Raw genomic sequence first — 20,569 nt, forward strand, 5'->3', positions numbered from 1 at the left:
TACTGACTGGTTTGATGCGGCCCACCACGAATTCCTTTGCTTGGCGTATTCCAATCTCTGCCTTCCTCTACAGTTTTTGCCCTCTACAGCTCCCTCTAGTACCATGGAAGTCATTCCCTCACGTCTTAGCAGATGTCCTATCATCCTGTCCCTTCTCCTTATCAGTGTTTTCCACATATTCCTTTCCTCTCCGATTCTGCGTAGAACCTCCTCATTCCTTACCTTATCAGTCCACCTAATTTTCAACATTCGTCTACAGCACCACATCTCAAATGCTTCGATTCTCTTCTGTTCCGGTTATCCCACAGTCCATGTTTCACTACCATACAATGCTGTACTCCAGACGTACATCCTCAGAAATTTCTTCCCTATATTAAGGACGGTATTTGATATTAGTAGACTTCTATTGGCCAGAAATGCCTTTTTTGCCATAGCGAGTCTGCTTTTGATGTCCTCCTTGCTCAGTCCGTCATTGGTTATTTTACTGCCTAGGTAGCAGAAATCCTTAACTTCACTGACTTCGTGACCATCAATCCTGATGTTAAGTTTCTCGCTGTTCTCATTTCCACTACTTCTCATTACCTTCGTCTTTCTCCGATTTACTCTCAAACCATACTATGTACTCATTAGACTGTTCATTCCGTTCAACAGTTCACTTACTTCTTCTTCACTTTCACTCAGGATAGCAATGTCATCAGCGAATCGTATCATTGATATCCTTTCACCTTGTATTTTAATTCCACTCCTGAACCTTTCTTTGATTTCCATCATTGCTTCCTCGATGTACAGATTGCAGAGTAGGGGCTACAGTCTTGTCTTACACCCTTCTTAATAAGAGCACTTCGTTCTTGATCGTCCACTCTTATTATTCCCTTTTGGTTGTTGTACATATTGTATATGACCCGTCTCTCCCTATAGCTTACCCCTACTTATTTCAGAATCTCGAACAGCTAGCACCATTTTATATTGTCGAACGCTTTTTCCAGGTCGACAAATTCTTTGAAAGTGTCTTGATTTTTCTTTAGCCTTGCTTCCATTATTAGCCGTAACGTCAGAATTGCCTGTCTCGTCCCTTTGCTTTTCCTAAAGCCAAACTGATCGTCACCTAGCGCATTCTCAATTTTCTTTTCCATTCTTCTGTACATTATTCTTGTAAGCAGCTTCGATGCATGAGCTGTTAAGCTGATTGTGCGATAATTCTCGCACTTGTCAGCTCTTGCCGTCTTCGGAATTGTGTGGATGATGCTTTTCCGAAAGTCAGATGGTATGTCGCCAGACTCATATATTCTACACACCAACGTGAATAGTCGTTTTATTGCCACTTCCCCCAATGATTTTAGAAATTCTGATGGAATGTTATCCATCCCTTCTGCCTTATTTTACCGTAAGTCCTCCAAAGCTATTTTAAATTCCGATTCTAATACTGGATCTCCTATCTCTTCTAAATCGATTCCTGTTTCTTCTTCTATCACATCAGACAAATCTTCACCCTCATAGAGGCTTTCAATGTATTCTTTCCACCTATCTGCTCTCTCCTCTGCATTTAGCAGTGGAATTCCCGTTGCACTCTTAATGTTACCACCGTTGCTTTTAATGTCACCAAAGGTTCTTTAGACTTTCCTATATGCTGAGTCTGTCCTTCCGACAATCATATCTTTTTCGATGTCTTCACATTTTTCCTGCAGCCATTTCGTCTTAGCTTCCCTGCACTTCCTATTTATTTCATTCCTCAGCGACTTGTATTTCTGTATTCCTGATTTTCCCGGAACATGTTTGTACTTCCTCCTTTCATCAATCAACTGAAGTATTTCTTCTGTTACCCATGGTTTCTTCGCAGCTACCTTCTTTGTACCTATGTTTTCCTTCCCAACTTCTGTGATGGCCCTTTTTAGAGATGTCCATTCCTCTTCAACTGTACTGCCTACTGCGCTATTCCTTATTGCTGTATCTATAGCTTTAGAGAACTTCAAACGTATCTCGTCATTCCTTAGTACTTCCGTATCCCACTTCTTTGCGTATTGACTCTTCCTGACTAATGTCTTGAACTTCAGCCTACTCTTCATCACTATTATATTGTGATCTGAGTCTATATCTGCTCCTGGGTACGCCTTACAATCCAGTATCTGATTTCGGAATCTCTGTCTGACCATGATGTAATCTAATTGAAATCTTCCCGTATCTCCCGGCCTTTTCTAAGTATACCTCTTCCTCTTGCGATTCTTGAACAGGGTATTCGCTATTACTAGCTGAAACTTGTTACAGAACTCAATTAGTCTTTCTCCTCTTTCATTCCTTGTCCCATATCCACATTATCCTGTAACCTTTTCTTCTAATCCTTCCCCTACAACTGCATTCCAGTCGCCCATGACTATTGGATTTTCGTCCCCCTTTACGTACTGCATTACCCTTTCAATATCCTCATACACTTTCTCTATCTGTTCATCTTCAGCTTGCGACGTCGGTATGTATACGTGAACTATCGTTGTCGGTGTTGGTCTGCTGTCGATTCTGATTAGAACAACCCGCTCACTGAACTGTTCTCAGTAACACACCCTCTGCCCTACCTTCCTATTCATAACGAATCCTACACCTGTTATACCATTTTCTGCTGCTGTTGATATTACCCGATACTCGTCTGACCAGATATCCTTGTCTTCCATCCACTTCACTTCACTGACCCGTACTATATCTAGATTAAGCCTTTGCATTTCCTTTTTCAGATTTTCTGGTTTCCCTACCACGTTCAAGCTTCTGACATTCAACGCCCCGACTCGTAGAACGTTATCCTTTCGTTGATTATTCAATCTTTTTCTCATGGTAACCTCCCCCTTGGCAGTCCCCTCCCGGAGATCCGAATGGGGGACTATTCCGGAATCTTTTGCCAATGTAGAGATCATCATGACACTTCTTCAATTACAGGCCACATGTCCTGTGGATACACGTTACGTGTCTTTAATGCAGTGGTTTCCATTGCCTTCTGCATCCTCATGTCGTTGATCATTGCTGATCGTTCCGCCTTCAGGGGCAATTTCCCACCCCTAAGACAAGAGAGTGCCCTGAACCTCTATCCGCTCCTCCGCCCTCTTTGACAAGGCCGTTGGCAGAATAAGGCTGACTTCTTATACTGGAAGTCTTCGGCCGCCAATGCTGATTATTTATCAAAACTTAGGCTGTGGCGGGGATCGAACCCGGGACCGAAGACGTTTTTTTGATTATGAATCAAAGACGCTACCCCTAGACCATGGGTCCATCCTAAGTGGAGTAAATGTCTAACGACAACAGACTCCTCCTTACCTTCCTCAAGAAGAGGAATTCAAGTGCGAAGAGAGAGGAATATCCGGACGGGAGACCGCTGCTGGACTCACTGCAGCTAACTTCGTCGCTGTCGCTGGACGTGGCAAGGGAGGCGAAGGCAAGGGGAAGTCAAGATCTCGCCTTCTCGCCTTCCTACTGGAGCATCTGGCCGACGAAGTACGAAGCGGAAAGAAGAGCGAGAAGAAGATGAAGACGCAGCAGTGCTACCAATGCCAACAGCTTGGCCATGCAGCAATGTGATCGCATGCATGAACTGCGCGAAAGCACGTAATGCACTTGAGTGTAATAAATAGCGAGATGCTGCTCCGAAGTGCGTTAACTGCCACGGCGCACACACTGCAATCCATCGTCGTTGCAGCTACATAAAGAATTGGAGCAAGTAGAAGCGGAATAAGAAGACTGGGGCCGCTCAACTTGGAGAAGTGGCCCAGCAAGACAAGGCGGCAGCCCCGCCCCCCTGCCCAAGAAGGGGAAGCGGGCCGCGCCGCCGCTAAGAAGAGGACTGCAATAGTTTCCGCGAATCGCTACAGAAAACCACGGACGAAGCCGTTGCCGCGCTTAAATCCGCCATGGCGAAGGAGAGGGCGTCCCTGAGGCGGAACTGGAAGAGGCGCGCCGTCGGGTGTGGCAACTGGCAGAGAAGAGACGCCGACTCCCATTAGGAAGGGGATATATGCAGAAACTCAGACGACCGCCTCTCTGGCCGACGCGGAAAGGCAGGTAGGTGGAGAGGTTGTCGAGGAAATGGAGGAGGTGGTGCAGCAGCCCAAAAAGTGGACGACGAAGAGGTAGCACAAGTCACTGCTGTCAGTGCTATGGTCCAAGCGCAAGCTGCCAAGCATGACCACCTTCCGCTGTCGGACAATCTGAGAACGGCTAACCTGGTGATGGACATGCTAGCGGAGACCCTGCGAGATGGTACATATCTGTACCTCTAACATCCACACCCTTTTACCCATCCCGATGTTCCCAAACCCCCTCCTCCCCATCAACCATATGACTCTGTTTGGGAAGCTGCAAACCTGCACAACGTCATCTCTAAAAAAGACCTACCTCTGATTAATTTCCATCCGATCTTCACGCCCCAGTATTGGCAATGCATCATAGATGTACTAGATCTACTAGCACATATCAGTTATTTTATCCTGCCTTGCTTGGGCAAGTCCAGTTTTCCCTTGACCTAGTTATAAATTCCAGACCATCATTTTGGAGTAAATGTCATAGGAAAAGACTCCTCTTTTTTAGGCATCTTTTTTAGGCACCCTCTGGGAGGCTGTCATTCACAGTGAGCAGGAGGAGGAACATTCCGACACTTCGCCTGAAGATGATGGATACGCAGTCCATTGAAACGTTGCGACTAGAAGACGACGACACTCGCCTGATAACCCCTTGAAGATTTCATAGCTGAAATAAGCGGAGAAAGCCTGCAATCGCATAGCTCCACACTAGGTTTTCTCCCATCTTTTTCCCTTTTCTAGAAAAACTTACCCCAAAGCACAATACTAACACCTCTTCCTCTTTCTGAGCTCAACATCTCACCTATTATAGAGGGACGCTGACTCAGTTTTTCAAGATAGCAATTGAGAAGCTGCGGTACAGAAAGAGGCCCAGAGATCACCAATGTGTGTGTGTGTTTTTGTGCATTTAGTGAGTGAAGTGTTCTGAAATAATGTGTGTATCGTGTGGGCAGTGACTGGTAGTGACATGACAGTGAACAGTGTGGCATTACATTATTTTATAACTTATTTGTAAAAAAAGTATTGTATACCAGGAGTAAACCTAATGATTATGTGTATACGAATTAGCATATTTGAAATTGTTGTAACCTTGCAAATACTTTGACATGTCCTATATCCTTGTAAAACGAGATCTATGGATTAATAAAGCTATTACTACTACTACTACAACATCCAAGTCTTTTTTCAACAGCATCTAAATATTTACTAATTCAGTAAGAATTTGTTCGTATGTAAGAATCTTGCTGACATCACTAAAATTTTACTAGTCACTCATTACTTCTGTATTTTTTTGTGTAATGAAACACCATATCGTCCTCAGCGAGAATACGTTTTTACTTTTGAAGGGTTCTGAAAGCAGAAAAAGCTATAAACATCAAAGAAAAGCAAGCAAAACTCAATCTAACCTCAACTTGTGAAGTCAGTGCACTGTACCTGTAGCGACAGCCAGGTCCCAATCAAATGTTATGTTACAATTGAATATTACAAGGGTGCTAAGTAGATATTTTATCAAAATTCACCAACGTATGTTTAAAGGTAACTATATGAATATTATCACTCACCTTAGGTCCTATATCAACCTTATTTTTGAGTAAGTAGCTTTGCGGCCTTCTTTCACACGAAGAACCCATTCGCAAAACAGCTGTTCATATTCTGGGCTGACGTTCACGCTTCCGAATGTCATTTGTGCTGTGCTAACATCTAGTGTTGAAAGCACAATTTCTATGGAGTGGAAATGTCTGTTCCTGCAGATATAATGACTTGTTGAGTTACACAATTCCACGCAAAATATACCGGGACTCGTAACTGCCACCAGTAAATAAAGCATTAACTAGATCCGGAGCTGGTTCCCAAGCCTTGCCGTGACTATAGCCACAGCCCCGGTTGATAAAATTGTCGCTGGTGCGTACCTCGATGGTTATTCTAACGACTCTGTCTCCGTATTTCGACATTTGTGCTAAAACTCTGGTGAATTCAATTCCATCACATGAGTCTCCGATAAACTATGCTCTGTGACTTGTCGGGACACATTAGTCGGGAGTGCCGCTGGTGTTCTTGGCACCGATCTTCGATGTCTTGTCACAGTGGCATGGAATGATACCTCTGCATTCCATAATCTGAGGTCATCTTTCATGCACCCCAATCACGCCCGTGTTTTATAGGGCTACCAGAAGACAATTCTTACCCAGCGCTTTTTCAGTACTCACCCGATTTTTTCCGATAGCTCCCAGCGTACAGTATGAAGGCTGTGCTGCCTCTTTCTCCACAGTGTTACGGTGCAGTGCGTGCCAGTTCTGCCATTATGAGTAACCGTTTTCCTGCAACACCATGTTGAGGTGTGAGTTCCCAGGGAAGAGTTGCACGTCCAGTGTACTAGCCTTTTCAACACACCACTCCTCTATATATTCTTTTTTATTTTATTGAAAAGGACTCCACGTGTCAAAGCCGACGCTCTCATACTGCATTAACAGTACTTCTGATGAATGTAATACCAAGAAAAAGCTAACATTCTGAATGGAGTAAGTAACATGACTCCAGCAGATAGGTCCCTTAAATCATGTGCAATTAGGAATTGATTAATCTCACTGTTTTATTGACAATCATTTGTAAAACATAAGACATACACAATATGAACTGTTTCATTTGCCAGCAGACCAGTTTCCTAACAAAAACAGAAAAGTGTGTTTTTCTTCAGCATCTACATCTACATCTACATCCATACTCCGCAAGCCACCTGACGGTGTGTGGCGGAGGGTACCCTGAGTACCTCTATCGGTTCTCCCTTCTATTCCAGTCTCGTATTGTTCGTGGAAAATGACACTGGCATTTTATTATTGTATAGCAAATGTATTGATCAAGGGCGTGATATTCAAGAATTATTCTCCACTTCAGTTAAATTGCTAAAAGATATTTGGCAGACTGTCTAACAGCTGTTCAACAGAGACAGGGAATACAAATCAGCTAAGTTACAGGAAAGAAGGTAGCTATTACTCTTCATAGGGAGGCTTTTTTTTTATTTTTTGCTCTGCAAAGACACCAAAATGAAGGGTTATTAAAAACGTGCATTGATTCTTTGACTTTTCTTTGATTTAACCTTAATTTTAACAATCATTTAAATGTATTCCATTTTTGTTGAATATTTAAGGCTGTTGTTCCTATTCTTTGTATTTCCCTGATTGAAAGCCGTATTTTATCATATTCATACTAAATGTAATCAGGAATAAGTAGAAGGACAGTAACTAACAGTGTGCACAAAATAAAAATTGCATTTTTTTCAATGAAACAATGTGATGGCCTGTAATCTGAGCAGTCCCTAAGGAAATATGCTGAAGAACGAGTTTTCTGATACATAATATAACAGTGCTGTCAAATCCAACACTTCTAGGACAAATTTCAGAGGAAAGTACACCATATAAATTATGTGGCATATCTTTCTAAAGGCGAATGTCCCAAGCAGTAATCTTTGAAATGCCAGTGTCATTTGTCTTTAGCAAATGGGACAAAGAGTGAAATACCTGAAAAAATGATTTCTACATGGTACACAGTTTGATGAAAATATTACCTTTATTACTATACACATAAGTTACAAATATATACACTTTAATACAAAATACAATAAATAGCTTCTATCAGCATCTTTAAAAACAGGATTTAACATTTAAAATATTTTAAATTTGCAATTTTTAATTTTTATAAGGCATACAATAATTTTTTCCTAAATATCTGCTGCAAAGATGTATGATATCTTCAGTTTAATGATTTTCTTTTAGAGGAAGGACTTGCATTTTGCTCCATAAAGCAAGTTGTACTTAGGATGTGGTAAAATCTAATATACACATCAAGAGTGCTTTGTCCAAAATTGAAATCGGACCTGAAGTGATCTGGTTATAAATTTATGTAGTTAGAATAGAAAGGTAGATCCACAATAGTCACTATTGTACATTAGGATGTTGCATGTTCTTAGTTATTTTAATTTTTTGAATGTTGTTCTATATAATGCTTGTAATGATGTGTCACACATAAAGAGAACCTTGTAACCAGTGCCAAGATAATTTATCCTCTCTAAAGATGGTAATGGCTCTAATGAATCATCATTAAAATTCCATGAACATTGCAAAATAAGTGAATAAAAATGATTCATGATTTTCTGTTTAACAATTGCACTGAATTAATTCTTGCCCTAAAATGAATGATTTCAACTGTCATTTCTCTATTAGAAGTTTAGTGAATCCATAGTGATGAAGCAGATGACAAAGTGTTTTGGTGTATCATAGATTCATGACTAAAAGTTTTTCAGGATACTGAGAAAACATTAGTCAGTGTAGTAAAGAATACAATAAAGTTATTCTTTGCAGCTAATTATTCAGTCTTATATTTCTGAAAAGTGTGCTTTGTGTAATCTGATGGGTTCTTCTATGAAAGCAGAAATTTCACAATTACACTTAGGGTGAACATCTAACTGTGTGCTGCAAATTTGTATGTATCTACATAAAAGATTTCTTAAAATTACACTGTCATGGCATGGACGTCATAAATTTCACAAAACATTTGCTTCACGCAAGAACATCGTTCGATAAGGTTACAGAATCGAAATTAAATCACGTTCCGCCAACATTCCTTTGCAGATGCAGCACTTCACTCTTCTGAATTTCCGAAGCACGCCAGCTAACTTCTAACACAAATGTATTAAAAAAAAGCATAACGATTAGATAAGTTCAATTACAGAACACGTTGTAGCTCAGTACCATTAGCAGCAATGAAATTTATAATTTCAGCTATCAGTAATTCGTCGATTGCTAAAGACTGCTGTTACAGTGCACGTTATTTCAGTCTATTTCATCGCTCAAATTAATATTCTTCTTCAACAATTCACGAAATGGTGTCACTATTTTTATACATTCCGGTAGTGAACATCCTCCTTATGATCTTTCACATTTTATAGTACTTATAAATGAAAATAACATGTTTATATAAGTTCTGCAAAGCGATTTCGTATGCCCGATGACATCTACTGTGTCCCATTATGCACATCGTCTCTGAGGTAACGTAACAGTATTGGCAGTACTGAGAGGCTTAGCAAATAATCTTCAAATTAAAGATGCGTGAGATCGTTTGAGGTACAGGAAAATACTAACACGAACACTTCGTAGGACAGTTGCATAAAAGAGGGACGGTCAATTGACAGTGACGAACACTGTTGCAAGCATATATGTTTAAAACGATCTAACACGGCTTTAATCCCGAGAGGTTTTTATAGATTCATACTGCGACTTGACAATATGTTCACAGGTAATGCAGGACGCACAATAAGAACACATGTGGTCTTGAAGCTTACAACTGGCACCGCTTACAGAGCAGTCTTTTTTTCTAGGCACCATGTGTATCGCGTAGTGTCTCTACTGGACCGCTTCCGTGATTGTATCTGGCACGACCCGCGGCTAGACGGTGGCGCCGAGCGGTGCGTACCCCAGCGTCTTCCTCTGCAGGAAGAGCTGTATCTCACGGAAAGTGGGCCTGTCGGCGTCGCAGGGGCGCCAACACTCAGCCATCAGCTCCTGGACGTCTCGCGGGCCGCACGGAGCGCACGGCAGCAGCTCCAGGCCGGCGTCCTCGAGGCAGTGGCTCCGCTCCAGGCCGTAGCAGTGCTGCAGCGCCTCCAGCACCTGCTGGTCCGACAACGACTCGTATGGCCGCCGCCGGCACAACGTCAAGATCTCCCACAGCGTCACAGCGAACGACCACACGTCGCTCTTGGTCGTGTATTTGCCCTGGAAACAAAATGTGGTCTTATGAGCGCAGACGGAGTCAGTTTGAACAAAAATGTCGACCTCCTGATGGAACCAGCTGTAGCCAGAACGTTGGAATACAAAAACCGAGACGAAGAAAGTGAAAGCGAGGGAAATCGCTGTAGATGTAAGATCCTTAGAGACAGAACACTGGCTCCAAAAAATCCAGACTGCTTTAGAAGATCAAGTTTCACCGTCCCGTCATCCACGAATCCATTACAAATTAAATGAAATGTGCCTATGACTTACTGGGACATGATGCTCCATCTGGGGAAATCTACCATCTAGTGAAAGTTTTTGTTTGTCCATTCTTGTTGTAGATGGTTACAGGGCGTTTATTTGGTTGGAAGTGACAATTAAAGCATCTGGAGACGGCTCTCTTGGATTTAATTTATTCGCGCAACCAGTTTCGGTTTTCCATTACACCATTTTCAGGCCCTTTGAACTCCCTGTTTACGTTATTCAGGGGGCCCCAATATGGTGTACTGGAACACCAAAACTGGCTGCGTGAGTAAATTAAATGAAAAAGAGACGGCTGCTGGTATTTTAATTTCCATTTCATGGGGCAAGTCTTGTTATATGACAACCCTTCGGCAGTTTGCGTATCGGTGCTGATGAAAGATATCGAACTTGGAACACCGATAACAAGAGTCAGCAATGCTAACTACAAGTCCACGATGTGATGGCGAGGCTACTAAGGATCGAGCATAAATTAGGATACGACAAATAAGGGAGACGAAAAGAAAGTTTTAACATCCCGCCGACGACAAATTAGAGACGTTACACAAACTAGGGCAGGACAAAGAAGGGAAAGGGCAAGAGAGTTCTAAGACCCCACAAAGACGAGTAGTTAGATGGAGTATAAGCGCGGACGGGGAAATAATGAGAAAGGAAATAGGATTTGTCCTTTTCGTACGAACCATTCAAGGATTCACCATTATCCATTTGAGGAAAAAATTGAAAGATTAAAAGTGGACTGCACCTCCACTCATCCAGTATCACTCCCACCATTATGAAGAGAGGTCCACAAACATACTCTCAAACAAAACGATAATAAAGACATTCAATGAATATGGCATCAATAAAGAATTAGTTAAGAATGTCAAACCCAACTCTTTACAGGAACTTACACAATTAATCACAATTATCTGACAAACAGAAAAAACTTCCTGACGACTGAAAATGTGCGCTTATCCACCCGCTGCACAAGAAAGGAGTTAGGGTGAATGTGAGCAACTACAGAAGAATCTCCCTGCTACAAGTCACCAACAAAATTTTCTCAACATGCTTACTTCAGAGAACACAAGCACAGTTACAGTAAAAAATATCTGAATATCAGACAGGCTTCCGTCTCGGTCGTTTATGCACAGAACACACATTCAATTTGAACACTTTTCTGAAATACAAGGCCATCAGGAATACTTCAGTCATCTGCACTTTCATAGATCTCAAGAAAGTATACGATTCTGTTGACTGACAATCCTTAGTGAACATCTTAGAAGAACAGTGACTCGACCCAAAAACACTACGACTAATCAAACAGGCATTTCCTTGCACGACACTGAACGTTAAATTCATGGATGAAACTTCATTATCAAAACTGGAATACCCCAAGGCAGCGGATTATCCCCTATTTTCTTCACCCTTGTCCTGGAAAAATTGCTGAGGAAAACGGACCAAAAATCTGAGAACACTGGAAACCAAAACGACTAGGACGATCCCAGGGCAAGATGGAGAAAGCAAATGTAGCTTTTGTAGACGACCTTTCCATACTCTCACATAATAAAGCAGCGGCAACAAAACGAACAGAAATACTAAAGACATGTGCAGAAAAAGTAGGCCTGAAAATCTATTTCCATGAGCCTGAAATCTTCTGCTCAGTTACACAAAAAATACGGCAATATAAACAAAGTTACTACACATTTCAAATATGTAGGTGAAATCCTCGAATCTACAAGTGGAGAAAAGATCTCATAGAAGACTTGACTACAAAAAAATTAACAGAGCTTACAGAAGAATACAAGGCATATACCGGGTGATCAAAAAGTCAGTATAAATTACGCAGTAATGTAGATAGAGAGGTAGAAATTGACACACTTGCTTAGAATGACATGGGGTTTTATTAGAACAAAAAAAACAAAGTTATCGGGCCTTTTTTCTTCAAGAAAATGTGTGATTCTGATTTGTAACTGCTACCGTGACGGGTGAGAGGTACGTCGATATGTTACACAATCGCATCATCCCCAGCTTGGCTGATAAACACCTGCTGGAACGTACGATGTTTATGGTTGGGTGGTTGGTTCTTTGAGGTTTAAGGGACCAAACAGCGAGGTCATCAGTCCCTTGTTTCAAATATACTCCATTCTGCTAACGGGACATCTCAGAAAAGTCAGAACAATAAAACGGAAAAAGGGGAAAAACGTAAAGGGCAGTCACGTTGTCATTGGTAAAAACAAATGAGGGAAGTCGGCAAGAGAACGAACCCAACACTATGCTGAAGCAGCATAGGCAAGACCACCTGTGACTTAAAAGGTACAACTGCTATAATGCAGAAAATACGTATGGGAATAAAAAGACTAACCAAGCCTTAAAAATGGTTCAAATGGCTCTGAGCACTATGGGACTCAACTGCTGAGGTCCTTAGGCCCCTAGAACTTAGAACTAGTTAAACCTAACTAACCTAAGGACATCACAAACATCCATGCCCGAGGCAGGATTCGAACCTGCGACCGTAGCGGTCTTGCGGTTCCAGACTGCAGCGCCTTGAACCGCACGGCCACTTCGGCCGGCAAGCCTTAAAAAAGGGTAAAAAGAGTAAAAGGGGAAGAAAAGAGGATTCCGGTCAGGGAGGTGAATCGGGAATCTCTAAACACTGCCTACAGTGGGAGACACCCAAACACTCACCGCCCTGCCCCAACACCAGAGAGATTAAAAACCTTAAAACTGAGAATAAAAACCACTCTCCCGGAGGAAACCGAGAACCAGAGAGACCATCCGGGAATCGTCAGCCAACATCAAAGGTAAAGTGTGGGGGAGTCTGTACTTAGTACGCAGAGCCAAAAGAAGGGGGCATTCAACCAAAATGTGGGCCACTGACTGGAAGGCTCCACAACCACATAGCGGGGGTGGCTCATCACGCAAAAGAAAACCATGGGTCAGCCTGGTATGACCAATGCGGAGACGACACAGTGTGGTCGAGTCCTTTCGGGAGAGGCGAAAGGAAGAACGCCATGGGCCTGGTGTCACCTTAATTGCACGAAGTTTATTAGACAGTGGAGTAGCCTCCCAAGAATTGGCCCATGACTGCGCGAAGTGGGATTTGATGTGAAGCCGTAAATCCGCTGCAGGAGGGGTTACAGGAAACGGGGGGTAAGTAACTGTTCCCCCAGCCAAACGATCAGCGAGCTCATTTCCCGGGATACCCACATGGCCAGGGACCCATAGGAAGTCAATGGAACAAGCAGCACGGTGAATATCAGCGAGATGGTCATGGATGGCAGAGACCAAGGGATGGCGCGAAAAACACGGGTCAATAGCAAGAAGGCCACTCATCGAGTCCGTACATAACAAAACGCGGTTGTGTTGGGATTGTTTAATAAAGGTAAGGGCCCGGGAAATTGCCATCAATTCCGCAGTAAACACCCTACATGTAGGTGGCAGCAGATGATTTTCCGTTCCAACAGAGGACGTGAAGGCATACCCAACATGATCAGCAGATTTAGAGCCATCAGTGTAAAAAACAACAGCATCCCGAAACTCCCATAAAATTTTGCGGAAAAAGGAACGAAACACCACCGGGGGGATGGAATCTTTCGGACCGCGGCGGAGATCCATCCGAATTCGAGGCCGAGGAACTAACCAAGGAGGGGTGGAGGGGAGGGAGCGAGGAAGACAGGACAAAGAAGGAAGTTGAAAATCACGGTAAAGAGACGCAAGGCGCAGCCCAACCGGTAAACCCGCCCGAGGGCGGGAGTCGGGTGGGCGACGTCCATGGTCTGGGAACAGGATAGAATAGGAAGGATGAGAGGGAGAAGAACGGATAGTGAGGGCATAAGACACCAGAAGCTGGGACCGCCGAACAGAAAGGGGTGGGATCCCAGCTTCAACCAGGAGACTATCAACAGGGCTAGTAGGGAAGGCACCGGTGGCCAAACGGATACCACGATGGTGGACTGGATCCAGCACGTGCAGTGTGGAAGGAGCAGCTGAACCATAAACTTGACAACCATAGTCCAAACGAGACAGAACTAGAGCACGATAAAGACGGAGGAGGAGAGAACGGTCCGCACCCCAAGAGGAGTGGGCAAGGAAGCGAAGGACATTGAGTTTACGGAAACATCCTACCTTCAGGAGTCTGATATGGGGCAACCAAGTGAGCTTGTTGTCGAAAAGAAGACCCAGGAAACGAAACTGTGAAACCACAGGCAATCGTTGTGCAGCGAGATAGAGCTCTGGATCAGGGTGGACCGTAGTACGGCGACAGAAGTGGACCACCCGCGATTTTAAAGGAGAGAATTGAAACCCGTGTGAGAGGGTCCATGCAGAGGCACGCCGTATAGCCACCTGGAGCTGCCGTTCTGCAGATGCCATCGAGGAGGAACTAACCCAAATGCAGAAATCATCCACATACAGGGCAGGGGCGACCAAGGGACCGACAGAGGCCACAAGTCCATTGATAGCAATGAGGAAAAGAAGGACACTCAAGACAGAACCCTGTGGGATGCCCGTCTCCTGGGTCCGTGGAGAACTAAAAGCAGTACCAACTCGAACTCTGAATGACCGATGGATCAGGAACTGGCGGATAAAATTCGGGAGTGGGCCCCGAAGACCCCACTGATGAAGGGTTAGTAAGATGTGATAGCGCCAGGCCGTGTCATAGGCCTTGCGAAGGTCAAAAAACACTGCAACCAAATGGCGGCGCTGGGAAAAAGCCTGCCGAACTGCGGATTCCAAGCGAAGTAAATGATCGATTGGAGATCGTCCCTCTCGAAAGCCACACTGGTAAGGGGACAATAGATCCCGAGATTCGAGGACCCAAGTGAGCCGACGGGCTACCATCCGTTCAAGTAACTTACAAACAACATTGGTCAAACTAATTGGCCGATAGCTGTCAACAGATAGGGGGTTCTTACCAGGCTTAAGGACAGGAACCACAATGCTATCCCTCCACTGAGAAGGGAAGTCACCCTGGAGCCAGATACGGTTAAACACCCGAAGAAGATGTTGCCGTTGTGGAGCACTGAGATGTTGAAGCAGTTGGTTATGAATGGAATCTGGGCCAGGGGCCGTATCATGAGAAGAAGATAGAGCAGAAAGAAATTCCCATTCAGTAAAAGGTTCGTTATAAGATTCTGACTCACAAGTGGTGAAACATAAGGTGAGAGCTTCAGCCTGCTGTTTGTGATGAAGGAAAGCAGCGGGATAGGAGGCTGACGCCGATGCCACTGCAAAATGGGTCGCAAGATGTTCGGCGATAACTAATGGGTCCGTACAAATGCCATCTGGGAGGTGAAGGCCTGGTAGGGTGGACTGCCGATGGCAACCTTGGAGAGAACGAAGTGTAGCCCATACCCGTGACAGAGGGACAGTGGAACCAACGGAAGAAACGAATCGTTCCCAACATATCCGCTTGCTCTGTTTGATTAAATAACGGGCTTTAGCGCGAAGGCGTTTAAAAGTAGTAAGGCTGGCTACGGATGGGTGCCTCTTGAAGTGTTGCAAAGCTCGACGGCGATCACGGATGGCAATGGCAATGGCCGGACTCCACCACGGGACTTGCCGGCGACGAAATAGTCCAGATGAGCGCGGGACAGCAACGTTAGCAGCGCGAACAATCGCGTCAGACACGTCACGTAGGACGTCATCAATACAACCCGACAAAGAGGGAGAAAACTCGACCTGTGCAGTGTATAGAGGCCAATCGGCGCGGTGGAAAGACCAACGAGGTAACCTGTCCATCGGGGAGCGCGAAGGGAGCGTGAGAATCAACGGGAAATGGTCACTATCACAAAGGTCGTCGTGTGGCGACCAGTGTAATGAAGGGAGGAGAGAGGGAGAAGAAAGAGAAAGATCAATGGCAGAAAAGGTACCATGACCAGCACTGAAATGAGTAGGGGAGCCATCATTAAGAAGACACAGGTCGTGGTCTGCAATAAATTGGTCTATAAGAAGACCTCGTCTAGATGGAAAGGCACTGCCCCACAAAGGATGATGAGCATTAAAATCCCCAAGGAGGAGGAAGGGAGGAGGAAGTTGCTGAAGAAGGGTGGTTAAGGCAGCAGGTGTAAGAGCCCTGTCAGGAGGGAGATAAAGATTGCAAACGGTGACTGCAGAGTCTAAGTGGACCCTAACAGCAACCGCTTCCAATGTAGTTTGGAGAGGAATCCACGTGCAAGCAATGTCGGTACGGACCAACGTACAAACGCCACCAGAAGCCCGCAAGGGTCCGACCCGATTTCGACAGAAAACACGGAACCCACGGAGGGTCGGTGAGTGAGCATCAGTAAAATGTGATTCCTGGAGAACCACACAAGCTGCAGAGTAGGACGAAAGAAGGGATTTCAATTCCGGAAGGTGTCGATAGTAGCCATTACAATTCCATTGGAGAACCACAGAACGATGGTTTAAATGGGGGCTGAACACGCTAAATCCAGTCATACTGCCGGGTCCCCACCCGTCACAGACAAGGAGGGTGCGACATCCATAAACGACAGGTCAGAATCCAGTTGTGAAGTCGGGGAAGGGACCTCCGGTGACACCAGAGGCTCTTTGTCCCGGGACTTATGTTTCTTCTTCCTTTCAGGCTGAGATCGAGGAGGGCTGTGTGGCATAAAGGAGCCAGCTGCAGCAAGATCAGGAACAGAAAGAGACCGGGCGACCTGGGGGCCGACAGACCGCGGCTCTCGCGGTCGCCGCGCGGCAGCAGACCTTTGACCTGGAAGGTGCCGGGAAGGGGCATCCCGGGAGAGGCGCCCTTGACCGGCAGACGCCGAAGGAGTGGGACACTTCTCCGGCTGGGGAGGGGGAGCAGCACCCAGAGGAGAAGGTGTGGGAGCTGCAGGGATGGGGGGGGAGGAGTGGGGTCCGGGATGGGGGTAAGGAAGGGGGGGGAAGGGGGGAAGATGTAACCAAGGCGTAACTTGATGTCATAGACACAGGGTGCAGTCGTGCATATTTCTTACGGGCCTCTGTGTAGCTTAAACGATCGAGAGACTTATACTCTTGGATCTTTTTTTCTTTCTTATAAACTGGGCAATCTGGTGAACGTGGAGAATGACTACCACGACAATTTACACATACAGGAGGGGGAACACAGGGACTCCCCTCATGGAGTGGACGTCCACAGTCACCACAGAGAGGGTCCTGGGAACAGCAAGAAGACATGTGGCCAAAACGCAAGCACTTAAAACACCGCATAGGAGGTGGGATGTACGGCTTCACATCACAGCGATAGACCATAATCTTAACTTTCTCAGGAAGGGTATCCCCTTCAAAGGCCAGGATAAAGGCACCAGTATCAATACGGTTATCTTTAGGACCCTTCTGAACACGCCGAACAAAGTGAACACCCCGCCGTGCGAGATTGTCCCGAAGTTCATCAGTTTGAAGGATGAGGTCCCTGTGGAAAATCACACCTTGTACCATATTTAGAGACTGGTGAGGGGTAATAGACACAGGAATTGTGCCAAGATGGGTACAGGCACGAAGGGCCGCAGATTGGGCAGCTGAAGTAGTTTTAATCAGCAACGAACCCGACCGCATCTTGCTCAGGGAGTCCACTTCGCCAAACTTGTCTTCAATGTGTTCCACAAAGAATAAAGGCTTGACACTGGTGAAAGTATCTCCATCAGTCCTGGTGCAAACTAGATAACGGGGGAAAGGTTTTGCCCCTAGACGACGGGCCTGACCCTCTTCCCAGGGGGTAGCCATGGAAGGGAAGGCCGAAGGGGCAAGAGAATCAGCACTTGAGGAATCAGTACCACGCAGAGAGACGGCCGCAGAACGGCCAGAGTTTTGGACCCTTATGCGTTTCATCTGCATAGCGTCCGCCCTGATACCACCCACTCCGATCAGGGGCTCTCCTCACGGGCGCCACCCAGCCACAGCAAGGGCCGTCTGGCACGGCGGCCATTGCCGGGAGTTCCGATGCTCCAGGATGACGAGCAACCACTCCAAGGCATGCATGAGGAGGTCACAGCTCAGGTATCAGAAGTGTGATCCCTGTGTGTTCAGGGGGCTCAACCAAAAGGGTACATAGCGACCCCACCACACGGGCTGGCTACCGTGCTGGCTATGCACCCTAGCATCAGACCACGACGTGAAAGAAAAGGTGGAATGGACTAGGAGGGCGCACGTCGGAGACACTAGGTAAGGTGCTCTTCCCCAAATGGCTCACACTACGGAAGAGAAATTTTGGAATGGAGGTCAAACCCCAGAGGGGGACCAAGGAATGCCAAAAAGAGGAGATAAGTACGCAACAAAGCCAGAGAGTAAAACCAACAGAACCAGGTGGATAGCGGGGCCAACATAAGCAAGGACACCAATAGTGGGAGAGGAGAGGGCGAGGGGAAAGGAGCATGGAGGGGAAAGGAGGGGAAGGAAAAGGAAATGCAGCCCGGGAGAGAAAGAAGGCTGCAATGGCTCGGGGCCCCGTGCTCGCCACGCACGTATCCACAAAAGAGTTGTGGACCCCCTGGGGGGTACGATGTTTATGCAGGATGGCGCTCCACCCCATATTGCTAGACGCGTGAAAGATCTCTTGCGCGCGTCCTTTGGTGATGATCGTGTGCTCAGCCGGCTGGTTTTTCGTTGTACTGATAACAGAAGTTTCTGACTTGCAATTTGTCCAGCATACTGGAAATTTGTAAATCTCTATTATTATTGTGCAGTGAAGTTACTGTTAGTGCCTTTCCACTAGTGTAATTTATATACGATCGGAATCTCTCTTGATTCTCTGCCTTATTTCGAGACAGGGTTTCGTTGCGTAAAGTATTAAAAGCATCTTAATTTTAAGTACGCACTACATTTCGATCTTCTGTAAAATTTTGTAAATCTTGTGGATTTTGCAATCTTTTAAATTTTCTACGCTTTTTTCGTTGCTTCTGCAGTAGTCTTCCTACGGTCGTTATTAATTTATTTGGTGTATATCTCAACTGCCATCTGTACTATTTCTTTGAGTTTAAGCCACATTTGTTCTACGTTTACATACTCAGATTGCAAGGAGCAGAGACTATCTCTTAGGAAGGCCTGAAGCGAATTTTTATCTGCTTTTCTAAAGAGATGTATTTTGCATTTATTTTGGGTTTGGATGAAAGTAGATGGAACAAGGAATCGGCCGTATCCTTTAAAACGAGTCATACCAGCATTCGCCCGAAGAGCCTAAATCTAGATATCGGACGAGTATTTCGTCCCCACTCCTTCCAAGCGCGGATTCCCTTAATCATAGCGCCACTTAGCTTATGTGTAGATGCGACACTTACCTGACACACGGACTCTGGGGCCATCCACCGGACTGGCAGTGCCCTCGATCCGTCGATCGGATAATAGTCGGCAGCATACAGCTCGTTGTTGGTGCCGAAGTCGCAGATTTTCACGTGGTAAGCCTTGCCCACGATGCAGTTTCTGCAAAGCAGAGCGTGAATTTGTAAAGCAATCTACTGCTTGAACACTGACAGCTAATACATGTCTTTTATGTGAATGGTATGCTTACCTCGTAGCGAGGTCCCGATGTACGAAGTTGAGAGTTTCCAGGTAACGCATCCCGGACGCTATTTGCGAGGCTATGTACAGTAGGCACGTTGAACTGTAAACGAAACAATTAGTGATGTAATTTCTAGTTATTTTTGATAAGATTTAAATACCTGTAAATATCAAAACAAACATTAAAAAACAGTAGCATCTTTTCGAGGATAATAAACTTGACAAAAAAGCCATTTGCTTTCCTTTTAACTACCAGTAAATTTCATAGCCCTATAGCGAATCATTTTGTTTTCTTTTGTTGCAAGGGTGATGTTTCATAATGTGTTGACAATGAAAGCATATGTGTAACCTGCCTGTTCTATGAAAATATGATCGTTTTGTTGAAATGCTGCGCATTATACGATCTTTTATCCACATGATAATCATTTTAAATATTTCCAAAGCGCATAAACAGTACACATATATAATATTTTTGAATGTTCAGAGTGAATAAAAGGAAAACTTTTTATATGACAGCAATGTCACAGGTGTGTTGTTTCGCCGCTAGGATCCCATGGATATATTGACACTAGTGATGTTCAGAGACAAGCTAAAACTGCCGCGTGATGAATATTGTTTTTGAGGTGATGCAGAAAATGTTGTATTTAGATGCTAATTATTCCTGAAAAAGCTCAAAACTATTAGGTGTTTCACGAATAACAGCTGCAGCTTCAGCCAAACAGGCAACTGGCTCTCCTTAACTGCCTACAGGTGTCTCGTACACCAAATGCTTCGTCTTCCCTGTCAAAAGAGAATCCGTATGCGTGAGGTCCCAAGAACGTGATGGACACAGTAATGGTTCACCACCCGCAATCAAACAGCCGGGAAAAAATTTTCTACATGTTCTGTGACATCAAAGTTATCCCCAGTAAACACCCTGAAATTTCGTGTACATAGTTTCCTCACACCCTGTGCAAATGTTTAGTAGGATGTGGACCTCAGCACGGATTTGAATCTAATGAAGATGCAGTGTATTATTAGTTTCCTTTGTTC

The 20,569-nt window shown here is 44.8% G+C and overlaps 1 protein-coding gene across 1 annotated transcript in view; it reads right to left on the minus strand.

Moving 5' to 3' along the window:
• Positions 1–7,650: 7,650 nt before the first annotated feature.
• Positions 7,651–20,569, minus strand: part of LOC126244898 (discoidin domain-containing receptor 2-like) — a 215,222-nt gene continuing 202,303 nt past the window's right edge. The window contains exons 16-18 of the mRNA XM_049948277.1: positions 19,548–19,640; positions 19,318–19,459; positions 7,651–9,820 (exon numbers count right to left, since the gene is read on the minus strand). Coding sequence (XP_049804234.1) covers positions 9,491–9,820; positions 19,318–19,459; positions 19,548–19,640 — 565 coding nt within the window. The 3' untranslated portion in view covers positions 7,651–9,490. The remainder of the gene's footprint in view (positions 9,821–19,317; positions 19,460–19,547; positions 19,641–20,569) is intronic.

The sequence above is a fragment of the Schistocerca nitens genome, chromosome 1 (genome assembly GCF_023898315.1).
Source record: "Schistocerca nitens isolate TAMUIC-IGC-003100 chromosome 1, iqSchNite1.1, whole genome shotgun sequence".
NCBI classification, from domain to species: Eukaryota; Metazoa; Arthropoda; class Insecta; order Orthoptera; family Acrididae; genus Schistocerca; species Schistocerca nitens.